This window comes from Drosophila virilis, chromosome 5, assembly GCF_030788295.1.
Source record: "Drosophila virilis strain 15010-1051.87 chromosome 5, Dvir_AGI_RSII-ME, whole genome shotgun sequence".
NCBI lineage: Eukaryota > Metazoa > Arthropoda > Insecta > Diptera > Drosophilidae > Drosophila > Drosophila virilis.
In genome coordinates this window covers 25,157,095-25,171,342 of record NC_091547.1, presented here as the reverse complement: position 1 = coordinate 25,171,342, position 14,248 = coordinate 25,157,095, and the positions used below count along the sequence as shown (strand labels likewise).

Below are 14,248 nucleotides of genomic sequence, written 5' to 3'. Positions count from 1 at the left end.
GTAATGCGTAAGGTAACACCAATAATGGTATGCGTAAATTTTAAGGTAGCTGTTTCACAAATTTTCAAAAAATCGTTTTGATATATTGCGTAAATAAGTTTGCATCAGCGGGAGCAATCATCTTTCTTAAATTTCATATTTGAATCTTATAATCAAAAAGGGCGAGGACAGGGTATGATTAATTAATTGAATAGCAATGATGTATCAAGAATGATACAGCGCTTATAAAATCTGTCTTACGAAAACAACGGATTCGATCTGCTGGTTTTAATTTCTTGATATGCACCCAGACTGCTAGTTTAATGACGTAACCCAAAGTAGGATAAAATGGGCTTTCAGGACGTAAAACCTGGACAAGCCTGAGCAGCACACTGTCGAATGAATCCAACATAAAAACAAGTAAGAGTTTCTAGTCGGGAGCTCCCGACTAGGGGATACCCTGAACCCTCTTCCTTCAACATCAAATGCATATATATATTTTATTTAAGAAGCTATATATCAAGTTTGGTGACTCTAGCTCTTATTATTTACTAAAATTGCCCAAAAAACAGGATATCGATATCGATATTTATCGATTGCTTGGAAACGGAGTAAGTTATCGGTTATCGGAAATAAACTCGATCTGCGCGGGAACTAGGAGCACCTACATCTAAAATTTCAGGGTATAACGAGTAAGAGTTTCTAGTCGGGAGCCGCCCGTCCGTCTGTCCGCCTGTCCGTATGTATGAACGCAAGAATCTCAGAACCTATTAGAGCTAGAGACTTGCAATTTTAGAGGTAGGTGCTCCTAGTGCCTGCGCAGATCTAGTTTCCAAGCAATCGATAAAAATCGATATCGATATCCTGTTTTTGTTCAATTTTGACATATAGCTTCTAAAATAGAATATATATATGCATTTGATGTTGGAAGAATAGGGTTCAGGATATCCCCTAGTCGGGAGCTCCCGACTAGAACCTCCTACTTGTTTTTTTTAGCAGCTTTGGTAAATATGAAGTTCTAGAGTCACCAAACTTGTTATGGTGCTTCTAGAATATCATAAATATATATCAAGTGTCTTTATACATATCGCTACCTCCCCGCTAACACCCTAGAGCTATAAATCAAGTCAATAACCCAACTTGCGGGTAGAATTTTCAAAATTGTAGAAATATAAATTCATTAAGTTTCTATGTAAGGCATTGAAAATAAGTTTAAGGTCCATCTGACGAAACTTATCAAATCGCACTTATCATATTGACCTCTATTTTCTACCCAGTCGGTAGCTCCCGACTAGAACCTCTTACTTGTTATGGGTATATTAGTGTATATTCCAGTCGGTGACTCACAAATAGAACCCTCTAACTTATTCTTACGATAAGCTCTTGTTTATTAAAAACGAGAAAGAAAGGCTATATTCGGCACGTCGAAGATCTAATACCCTTACAGACCCAACCTTTCTAAAATGCTTTTGCCCGTATCTAAGAAGCACAGGGAAAATAGTTAATGCCGAGTTTGGGCAAGATACCTTGATCAACAAAAAAGGTTTTTAATCAAAAAGCTAGTTTTCGATCGATTGTTCTTATGGCAGATATATGATATAGTAATCCGAGATAAATAAGATTTGACAAAAATGAAGGGAGCATAGTGATTTCCTTAAAAGCCTTGTTTAACCAAAATATCTTGAATGACATAAGCGTTTTCAATACAACAACTTAATTTTCGACCGATCGTTCCTATGGCAGCTATATGATATGCTGGTCCGATCCAGGATCCTGGTTTTGACATATGTATGTGCTGCGTGCAACAGAAAGAGGGACTTCTGCAAAGTTTCATTAAGATAGCTTTAAAACTGAAAGACTAGTTTACATAGAAACAGACAGACGGACATGGCTATATGGACTCGGCTGTTGATGCTGATAAAGAATATATATACTTTATGGGGTCGGAGGTGTCTCCTTCTATGCGTTACACATTTCACGACAAAATTATAATACCCTCTGCAAGGGTATAGAAACTCTGTTACCGACTCCAATTCTAGCATTTTTAAAATCAAATTTTCAAACAAGAACTTAGCTTATGACTGATCGTATCTATGTGAACTGTTGAAATATTGTCTATATCAATGAAACAATTTAATACATATCGATGATTCGATATCTGAATACAACAGCTAAAGGCAAAATCCGTATTTTAATATTGCGAACAAACTACGAAACAGAGCAGGCGTGTTTTTCTCCACACCAACCCTACCTTTGTCTGTGTGTTGATTGGGATATGTCCCCTCAACCTCAACTATATGATATAGGGATAAGATATTATCTAGATTTGCGTATGTATAAGCAGCTTCACTCGAATCAAACTGTTACAGAATGCTTACCTTTTTCTAAATTCCAAGTCTGCAGCATTTGCGTTTGTATCTAAGGCTAACGAGTTTGTATTAACTTCTAATATTTCCATTGGAACCAAGCCTTCTTTCACCGAATTTACTCCATCAAATACTCTGATAAAGCATCTGAAAAAAAAATTAAATAAAATTTGAATACAATAAAGACACTGATTCCGATGTCTGAAGTCGTGATGCAATGAGCTGCAGCCCACCTCCCACCCAACCGACCGAAGGGGTCAGTTGTGAAATGACACGAGTCGCGAAAGACCAACTACTTGCTAAATAGTTTAGTTGAATGTGGCAACGGGTCATAATAGAAATAGATCCAAAACCCCCGACTAGGGGATACCCTGATCCCTCTTCTTCCAACATAAATATATGTATATTCTATTTTAGAAGCTATATGTCAAGTTTGGTGACTTTAGCTCTTATTATATATATTATACCTCTTTATTATTGTGAGGTATAATAAACGATTTTTTCCGACATTTTAAATTCTTATAATACCTCGACTTCACATTTTAATTTCGTTAGTTCCCTTGAGGACCAGGGAGGTTCCAAGCTCCAGACCTCGCTAATCAAGAACGACGCAGATATCAAAGAGCGAGTCCAAGGTATCATAAAACAGTGTAATACCAATATCCTTACGAAAACTACTAATTTTGATTCCTCAAGAGGCACTCTGTCTGGTAGATAAAGGATAATATCCAAAGTTGAATGAAAAGGGACTGAAAAGGGCGACTGCTGTTTTAATTGCAGGAAGGACATTTAGTATAGACCAACAATAAACTCATGGGCAACAGAAAGCCTAAGTCCTTTGGCGATGGCAAATCAACATCTGGGAGATTAAAGTCCCCAAGAACGACCAGAAGATGCCTGTCAGAAAGTAGGGAGAAAATTGATTTAATGGCGTCAAGATAGCTTTGGTAAACATATGTGTAAGCCGACACTCTAGATAGTAGGGAAATATAGGAACATGAAATAAAGATACAGAAACTTCCAATTACAATGCTCAAGGCAGATCCTTCTGAAAATTGAAATGAAAATTGTAGGCAAGAGAATCTAAGAAGAAGCTAAGAAGTTAAGATTTGAGACCTCTATGGGTCAGATAAGCAAGCTTAAGAGAATAATTTAGTTTATTGACGCACAACTAGATAGAGGTAGAGGAGATGGTAATAAGCACAGGTCTCAAGCATTCTCACGCGGTAAAACAAGCCAAGAAGGCAAACAAAATTAATAAATATTTTTAGCTAGAGATTATTAATATTCCGGTGTTATTTAAAACAAGTAAGAGTTTCTAGTCGGGAGCTCCCGACTAGGGGATACCCTGAACTCTCTTCTTCCAACATCAAATGCATATATATATTCTATTTTAGAAGCTATATGTCTAGCTCTTATTACTTACCAAAATTGCCAAAAAAAACAGTATATCGATATTTTTCGATTTATATCGATTGTTTGGAAACGGAGTAAGTTATCGATTATCGGAAATAAACTCGATCTGCGCGGGAACTAGGTGCACCTACATCTAAGATTTCAAGTCTCTAACTCTTATAGGTTCTAAGATCCTTGCGTTCATACATACGGACGGACGGACGGACGGACGGATAGACGGACGGACATGGCTAGATCGACTCGGCTATTGATGCTGATCAAGAATATATATACTTTATGGGGTCGGAGATGCTTCCTTCTGCCTGTTACATACATTTGGATTTCGCACAAATACAATATACCCTTATACCCATTTTTAATGGGTTCAGGGTATAAAAACAACAAAACGGAGCGCACAAAAAAGACATTTGTTTGTTTCAAACGAGGAGAACGATTAAACCTTACAACCTTATATGTTACAACAGTACAACCTTATATGTTAAAAATATTGTTATTATCGCCATCTTCGATCGACTGACCAAATATTACCCTTGTTTTATCTCCTGTAATAGTCCCATTAGTTTCCGTGCCTGAACCTGTCCCAGTTAGCCACACTGCCTCAGAGCCGTCAGCTGGCCGCAAAGGTAGACCTGCGAGCAATCTTGCCCAGATTGTTAAAAACAATCATTGTGCCTCTTTGGCTTCACCAAATCCTGTATTGCCTGCAGCCCCATCACCCCCACCAGCCTCTATTCATTATCAGAATGTCAGAGGTCTTATTTCCAAACTTAAAAATCTTTTCATGGCCAGCATTTCAACTTTTGAGGAGAGGTATCCCAATCAACGCACAGATTAGTAATCCTTTATCTCTGCCTGAGGATGTATATGATCCTACTTTAGGGATTGCAATGTTCAATTGTAATCCTCCCATTTCATGCTCATTAGCCAATAAGCCCCGCTGTTGCTTTCGCAAAGGATATTATTCAATCCTGAATCAGCTTATTTATGCAAACGATTGGTCAGTCCTTTTTTTATAACACCCTAAACTCCCTCCCCATGTTTATTCCCAAGTCAATTCCTTCGACTACTTCTTCATAACCACCCCGGTTTGCTCGCAGATTGTCACATTTAAAAAATTTTAGGCCTTAATATTTTAAAAAGTCTTAAAAGTATGGTTCGTGTACAGACTTGGCTAAATATTCCATAGCCAAATCGAACTTTTTCTTCTGAATTCTCAATGCTATGAGAATTATCTAATAGGCAAAAGGCAATATGCCCAAAATACGAGACAGTTTTACAATTTTGTAAACTTGAATCGTAAATCTTCAAGTTTGCCATCTTCTTTTTCTCGCGGTATGGATAAAGTTAGCAATGACTATGTTTTTGTAACCTCTTTGCTAATTATTTTCAATCAACTTAATTCTTAGTCAGTCCGTATAATAATTCTTATCCTTACGTCCTCTAGTTCTATACCGCCTCCTATTATTTCCCATTCCTTTCCTCTTTAAGCTATAAATTCTTTAAAATCGTCTTGCTCTCCTGGGCCGGTCAATACTCTCCTTGTTGTAGCCTTGATTATCCATTTGTAAAGCTTTTTATTCTATCCCTTGAATCATCTGTCTTTCCATCTCTTTGAAAAGAATCTTATGTCACTCCCTTCCACAAGAAAGGTGGAAAGTCTATACAAAATTAAAGGGCATTTTAAAACTGTCTGCTATACTTAAATTATTTGAAAAAATAATTACTTCGAATTTGCAGCATTTCTGCAAATTAGTTGTTTCCCCTGTTCAACATAGATTCGTAGAGAATCGGCCAACTACGACCAATCTTATTCCATGATAAATGATGCTTTTCTTTCGAAAATGCAAACTAAGTTCGTTTATCCTGACTTAAGTAAGGCGTTTAACTCTGTGCAACATGACTTTTACCAAATAGGTTTCACTCCGTCTCATTTGCTTTGGGTTAGTTCTTATTTCAAAGAGTAATGCTGAGGCTGAGTACCTCTAAACAGGTTCACGCTACTTCTGGTGTTCATCGAGGTAGTGTTCTTAGACCTTTACTCTTTACTCTATTTATAAATGATTTCTCCTTTTGTATATCACTGGCCTGTGCATTCAAGACGCCTACATGACGATTTAAACGCTATGGAACTTTAATGTTCGGCCAATCAATTGCATCGGAATTGTTCAAAGTGTGTCTGGTTACGCAGCCAAAACAACTGGAGCGACCTCGCAACTGATAAGAGCAGCATCTTAATTTTATCTTATAATACTCGCTCTGCAAAGCAAGTGCCTAAATTTCGCTCTTAAAAATTCATTAACATAGAGCTGCCGCTCTTCGCTGTAACGATCGTTTTATTGCCCTAGCTTTACTTATGCGAAGGCCTCGATGCTGCGCATCGAGTTAGTTAAGTTCGTTCGCTTCATGCATTTGGTACGCATCGGCCACTTGCATTACTCAAAATTATAACTAATAATTGTCTCTTCGCTAAAATTGGCACGTACCAATTCGGGTTCGCTTGCCTATATATAAACTATTGTTCTTAAATAATAATCACAGACCAATTCGGGTCTGCCTGCTTCTCGTAACTTTAAGAAATATTAAACAATTTTGAACACAAAAAATAAATAGTTAATTATTTCTATTTGTGAAAGCTATTGAAAAAGCTCAATAGCGCAACATTTGGTAACCCCGACGTGATCTTTATTTTTGTTGTTGTAAGATTATTTGATTTACGTTAAAGCAATAATCTTAAAAGGCACCACCTGGCATTTCGTTTTGTGCACTTTATATACATACATACTTATCGCCGTCGCTTTGCCTACTCTCTCGGTCGCTTAAAGTCTCTGCTCATTCGTGCGGTACTTATGTAAAAGCTATTGCCGTTGCTTCATTACATAGCTTGACACTTGCGTTCGCCAAAGTTCTTATTGTACAACTATAGTTTTTTGAATGGTTTGCATGTACTAGCCATCACCGTTGTTAGTTACTCAGCTAGCTTCGCAAGCGCTTTCTATCACGCTTCTTATGGCAACCGAAAATAATGCCTCTAGTGCAGTGCCCTCTGCAAACAGGGTGACCTTTCTGAAGCACAAAGCCATTTTAATTTATGACAGTTTGCAAACACTTCGAAATGCTCTAACTAATTCGCCACTTAGTGCAATTGATGAGTGCAGTCTTAGTGTTAGGCTGAAGCAAATCGAGCGGCTTCAGACCTCATTTGATATTACTCACACTAGCCTCGAAGAACTAGACTTTATTGAAATCGGTAACCAATTGCGTGAGGACTTCGACGAGTTAGCAGTTTCTATGGAAATTTCGGTTCGGAGTGAAATTGCGAAACGTGTCTCAATATTGCCCTGCTCAACTTTTCGCGACCAATCTGTGCTGCCCTCGCAGACAGTTAGAGCTAAGGCACCGCCAACACTACCCTCAATAAAGTTGCCTACGTTCAGTGGTGGTTACACAGAATGGGCCGACTTTTATTCTATGTTCACAACCGTCATAGAAAGTCATCCTGATCTAGTAGATATCGAAAAGCTGCAGCATGTTCGATCGCGCCTGAAGGATACAGCGCTGGACGCGATTCGAAATAACAAACGATAATTATGCCATAGCACTTAATTTATTGGAGAAAAGGTTTAATAATAGACGTTTGGTTTTTCAGGCACACATACTTGAGATATTGGGGCTCAAGAGGGTGGCAGGTGGATCGGCCGTGTCGCTAAGGGAGTTATCCGACCAATTCAACGCACATTTTCGCGCGTTAAAGAGCTATGCCCCTAGCCATCAGGTGGGAAAAACTAGAGCAATTAACACCAGTAGATCGTCATTTATCGCCACTAACCACGACGCCCCTGTCTGCGTCTTTTGTGACAGCCCTGGTCATAGTATATATAATTGTTCTCGATTTGGAAATTTGACCCCTGCATTATGGCTTAGGGAGGCAAAACGAGTTGCATTGTGCTTGAATTGCCTGAAGAAAGGTCATCAATTGCGATCATGCAGCTCTGGATGCTGTCGGATCTGCGGGGCGAAACATCACTCTCTGCTGCATTTAAACAATTCCGTATTTCCGTCTGGTCAGCTGACTGAGCCTGCAAATTCATCGCCGATAGCCCATGCCTCTTTCGCTAAGTCATCGCCATCTACCTCCACATCTCTTGTTGGCCAGTATTTCAGTAGTGATGTTGTCGTCTTGGCTACGGCTTTGATCTTTGTAAGAAATCGCTCCGGCACTTTGATACCTTGTCGTGCCCTTTTGGATTCTGGTTCTCAGCTTCACCTTATAACATCGCGCCCTGCTCAACAGCTTCAGCCTAAGAAGCACAAGTCCTCAGCCATTGTCTCTGGTCTTGGAGATTCTCATTTTGAAACAGAAGGAAACACGGTCACTATCACAATAGTCTCAAGTCTCTGAATACTCAACATGCCTTACAGCTTTGGTAGCGCCTAACATAGCTGATAGTCAGCTGAGTTTTACTATCAACACGACGAATTGGAACATTCCCGATAACATAAAACTTGCAGATCCGTCTTTCTTTAAACCTCTACGCGTGGACTTGCTACTTGGAGCTAGCCAGTTTTACGACCTTCTCAGCGTCGGCTTCAAAAAACACGGCTTGGTTGGGTAGTTTCTGGAGGCGGACCGCGCTTGAGTGCTTCTATGTTAATGGCAAAGCATACTGCGGGCAAACTTGAGTCAAGTTCTGAAGAACGTGCTGATGAATTGGTTTGAAGATTTTGGGAGATAGAATCCTGCGTGGAAATCACACCTAACACTTCAAAGGAAGAAAACATCTGTGAAAAACATTTCGTAAAGACTCATATCAGATTGCCTAGTGGCCAATATTCAGTTCGTTTACCCTTCAAGCGAAGTTTGGAATATCTGGGGACGTCATACCAACAAGCCTTTCGTCGGTTCCTGACCCTGGAACGCAAACTACAAAATCGTCCAGATCTAAAGATTCAATATTCAAACTTTCTAAAGGAATATTTGGATCTTGGTCATATGTCGCCTGTTGCTCCAGAGTCTATAGGACTTTGTCAATACTTTCTTCCTCATCACTGTGTCTTTAAAGAAGACAGTTCAACGACAAAATTGCGAGTCGTTTTCGACGGCTCAGCAGCTACCTCGTCAGGTTATTCAATAAATGAACTATTGATGGCTGGACCTGCTATTCAAAGCTCGCTGTTTCATATCCTTCTTCGCTTTCGTAATTTCCCGATCGCCCTAACAGGAGATATTGGAAAAATGTATCGCTGCGTACGCGTTTCAGCACCGGATGATTTTCTCCAATGCATTCTGTGGCGAGACTCGGCAGAACAGGATATAAAGATTTTTAAGCTAGATACAGTTACATACGGAACAAAGCCAGCTTCATTCCTCTCTATCCGTGCTATGCATCAGCTGTCTATGGATGAGGAAACTAATTTTCCAATTGGATCTCGGATTTTGCGGCGTGACTTCTACGTTGATGACCTCATTTCAGGGGGTGATTCAATTCAAGAAGCAAAGGAACTTCTTAATCAGACGGCTGGAATCTTGGCAAGTGGGGGCTTCAAGTTGCGAAAGTGGTGCTCAAACAATTAGGCTGTACTGAAAGGGATACCCGTAGAGGACAGAGAATCTTCCCTAAAGTTTGATGAAGGTAGCGACATCACCAAAACTCTTGGACTCGCTTGGGACTCATCGTCGGATCGATTGTTGTTTTCGTTTTCGTCCATTCAGCAGAGATCTAAACCATCCAAAAGGTCAATACTACCGACCACAGCTCGCTTGTATGACCCGCTTGGCTGAAATCTTTATGCAGCAGATCTGGAAGGAGAAGCTTCAGTGGGACGAGAGCTTGCCATCATCACTGACAACAGCTTGGCATGATCTTTGCTGCAGTTTTGAGAAGGCACAGTTTCTTAAATTTCCTCGTCTCGTGTCAATACCTGCAGCAGAGTTAGAAGTTCACGGTTTCTGCGACGCCAGCATCGAAGCATATGGGGCCTGTGTCTACGTTTTCTCGACGAACATCAGCCAGTTGTCAGCTGTTGTGTTCCAAATCGCGTGTAGCTCCTCTGAAAACAATCACAGTTCCAAAGCTAGAGCTCTGTGGTGCCATCTTATTATCTAATCTCATGCGTGAGATATCTAAAATGAATCTGTTCGATGGAAAATTCTACTGTTGGTCGGATTCTTCTGTATGCATTTCCTGGATAAGGACCGAGCCCTGCAAGCTCAATGTGTTTGTGGCTAATCGCGTCACAGCAGTTCAAGAGCTAACTAATGGCATGGAATGGCGTTACGTGCCTACTTCACTCAACCCGGCAGATATACTCTCGAGAGGATCTACGCCCAGTGAACTAGATCAATCGTCACTGTGGTTCAACGGCCCAGAATTTCTAGTTAAAAACAAATTGGACTGGCCTGCTTCTTGCTTGTCAGAAAGGACAGAACTCGAACTTAAAAAAAGGGTCCTTATTGCGTCATCTCCCTTCGTTGATATAACTGTCACTTGTAAATACGTCAACTCATTTGATACAATGCAGCGTATATTCGGATATATTTATAAATTCATACACAGAAGCAGGCATCCTGGACTAACAGTGTCTGATATGCAACATGGGACCCAACTCTTACTAAGGCTCGTCCAGAGGGCACACCTGTGGGAAGAGATCAAATCATTGCAATCGAGAAGAGTTGTTAAGCCGTCCAGTTGTATCGCATCACTTAACCCTTTTTTGGATGATTTCGGAATTCTTAGAGTGGATGGGCGCATGAAAAACTCTTCGCTGGATTTCGACGCTCGCCATCCAATAATTCTCCCGTGTCACCACCCCATCACAAACTCAGTCATCACACGGTTTCACAATCGGGACTTACACGCTGGTCCACGGGCACTTCTTGCTCATATTCGGTTGCAGTATTGGCCGATTGGTGGACCGTATCCAAGGTGGTTGGAAAATGTGTGAGATGCTTTCGTGCCAAGCCTCGATTAATAGAGCATATAAAGGGTGATCTGCGCAAAGAACGTTTGACTGCTTGTTGAGCCTTTGAAGTCTCTGGTGTTGACTATTGTGGACTATTTTTCTATAAGCCAGACGTACGAAATAAAGCTCCAGTCAAATGTTACATGGCTCTTCGTCTGCTTCGCGACTAAAGCAGTTCACCTGGAACTGGTCAAGGATCTGTCGACAGCTTCTTTCTTGAATGCCCTTAAGAGGTTTATATCGACTCGAGGCAGGCCATCTCAGATATGGTCGGATAACGCTACCAACAAAATCGAGCTTCTGGATCTCAAGCGTCTATTTACAAGTCGTAATCATATTGAGTCAGTGCATAATTTTTGCATGGCTGATTCCATTGATTGGAAATTTATACCTCCTCGTTCACCGTATTTTGGCGGCCTTTGGGAAGCAGCAGTGAAGACAGCGAAACATCATTTTTATCGTGCTGTTGGATCTTGTGTTCTCAACTTCGAAAAGTTTCGCACCCTAGTCTGCCACAAAGCATCGATAATTAATTCCAGGCCATTGTTTCCTCTTTCAGAAGATCCAGCAGATCTAGATGTGCTCACTCCAGCTCATTTCTTGATTGGTGGACCCAGCTCATCGTTCTTTGAACCTGATGTGACGCACCTTCAATTCAATCGTCTGGATGGTTGGCAACGCGCAACGTACCTCCAACAACTGTTTTGGTCTCGCTGGCGTGAAAAATACTTAACACTGCTTCAGCACCGCTCCAAATGGCGTACTCCGAAACCAGGCCTATGCGTCAACGACATAGTCCTCGTAAAGGATGAAAATCTGCCGCCTCTAAGGTGGCCACTGGCGAGAATCACAGAGCTAATCGTGGGAAAGGATGGAGTCGCTCGAGTGGCTACTGCGCACCGCAACAGGAGAAACGAGAAGAGCTGCAAACAAGCTATGCCTATTGCCCATCAGAGAATCTGTTGAAAGCCCATGCCTTCCAACGGGGGGAGAATGTCTGGTTACGCAGCCAAAACAACTGGAGCGACCTCGCAACTGATAAGAGCAGCATCGAGTTAGTTAAGTTCGTTCGCTTCATGCATTTGGTACGCATCGGCCACTTGCATTACTCAAAATTATAACTAATAATTGTCTCTTCGCTAAAATTGGCACGTACCAATTCGGGTTCGCTTGCCTATATATAAACTATTGTTCTTAAATAATAAGCACAGACCAATTCGGCTCTGCCTGCTTCTCGTAACTTTAAGAAATATAAAACAATTTTGAACACAAAAAATAAATAGTTAATTATTTCTATTTGTGAAAGCTATTGAAAAAGCTCAATAGCGCAACGAAGTGTATGTTTAATCATAATCGTACTACACCTTATCTTGTCAGTTATACAATCGACATACCCCTTTGCAACGTATAAACTCTATTTCAATCTTTATATAGATACCATCGTTAATGAGGCAAAAGGTGTACTTGGATTCATTAAACGATTAACGATCCATTTATAACGAAACTTCTGTACATCTCTCTTGTTCGTCCTATCCTTGAATACTGCTCTTGCATCTGGTCTCCGCAGTATAACGATAGCCCTTCTTCTTAAATGAAGGCTCTAATAGCGTCACTGACAAAATTAGCTGTGAAAAGGGGCACAGCTGGCCGGACTTTCAAATAAACACCTCCATCGGTCGATGATGCTTTTTGAAAATGGTGTTCTCTAACTAGCCTTTAGCACTTCATTTAATTAATAAATTTAATATTTATGTGTAATCTTTTGAATATTGAGAAGGACACTCGTTTTATCAACCATTAATAAATTAAATAAAAAATATGAGACACTGCCGACGACTATCGTGCAAAGTAATATTCCTTGTCTAAATTTGATAATAATTTAAAATTTACATTATAAGTATAGTTCACATATCAAAATTTAGATTAAATTTTTTAGGCTTACATAGAGACTCAGGAACAGATGCTAAACTTCACGTCCACTATCACAGATAAAGTAGCAAGTATTTTATAGCTACTGCCAACACTGCTCACCAACTCCCCAACTTAATTGATGTTATCTTTTTGGGAACATATAGATATTAAATAGCACAATAAGATCCAAAAATAAAACGTATGCCACGTTGTGGCCAGCGCAAAGTTAAAGAATTTCTGTATAAATTATCGTTATCCCCTTTTTGGCGAGTAAGTAACTCTATTTATATTCGTTTCAGCTTCACCGACTCTGTCAGCTCGGAAGCCATCCCCAATTTCATCGAGTAAGTTAAGTTACTTAAATAAGTTACAACTCCGGATGTCTTAAATCATAACACTGACCTTGCGCTTCGTGCAACACTCAAATTCAAAAGCCCGATAGAATTACAAAAAACAAAAAGTTAAGATAACTTAAAGTAACAGGCTCGAGTGCTTGAGAGAGTCCCTAAATTCAGTTCACTCTATTGTGATAGCGGCCGATCCAATGAGTGATAAGACATCAACGCGGCTGATCTAAGCACAGATGCATTTTCGTCACTCGCTCTTCTCAGGTGCTCTCTCTTATAATATACGCTCTAAGCGGCCGGCGCGATTGATCCTGTGGGTTAGCTGTGGCCCAAACATTCTCCCTCCTTAGATGATAGTAGCATTCATTATCAAATTTACGTCCACTAGCTCTCGAGGTGTATGGGCAATGGGCAGAACTTTATTACTGGTTTGCTAACACCACTGCTTGTTGCAAGAATAACAACTTAAAATAGTCCATCTGCTCCAGAATGAGTGTTTGTTATTCAACCAAAAGACCACCAATTTCGCTCATTTTTGTAAATGTTTCAAATGTTCAGAATTCCACCTTTTCCAAAGTTGTTGTGATTAACATTGACCGTTTTTCTACCGATCATTAAACTCTATTTAATTACTTTTAGTATAGGAGCTGAAAAGAGCGCATCACAAGTGAGAAAGTGGGCGTTAACACCATTAAATCCTCAGTATTATTCAAAATAGCACATAGAGGCCTTGAATGAGGATAATACTCAATTTTTGCTAACACTGTCGCAATTTCCTTAAAGGTTAAGAAGGTTAAGAAGGTTAAGAAATTTGGTACGATCAATCATGAAGCTCGTAGTTTTCTGTTGGCTCCACCAAGTTTTGTACCACAAACACTATAAATATCTGGGCATAGGCCACGTCTGCCTATGGAAAAGCCTCCTAAAATTGCATATAACGTTAAATCGCCAAGCATAAGAAACACGGCAACGTATTCTTTTTGAGGTACATGTCCTCTTCCCTTTAATAAATATTAATAGATCAAGCATAATCAACTTCGACGGATGAAAAAGCTCTTAAGGGCCGCACGCGCACCACTGGCGAATTTCCTATTTATTGACTTGATATACAAGGCAGCATATTAAAACGTGAGATACATTTATGTACTCCAAAACGAACTGCGTTACGTTCATTGGTGATCCGAATTTTTATACCCTTGTAGAGGGTATTATAATTTTGTCGTGAAATGTGTAACGCATAGAAGGAGACATCTCCGACCCCATAACGTA

General features: G+C 40.1%; 1 protein-coding gene across 2 annotated transcripts in view; it reads right to left on the bottom strand.

The window, feature by feature from the left end:
• Positions 1 to 14,248, bottom strand: part of Obsc (Obscurin) — a 204,517-nt gene that overhangs the window by 159,550 nt on the left and 30,719 nt on the right. For both annotated transcript variants that reach the window (XM_032437394.2, XM_070210261.1), the window contains one exon: positions 2,358 to 2,492. In XM_032437394.2, coding sequence (XP_032293285.2) covers positions 2,358 to 2,492 — 135 coding nt within the window. The remainder of the gene's footprint in view (positions 1 to 2,357; positions 2,493 to 14,248) is intronic.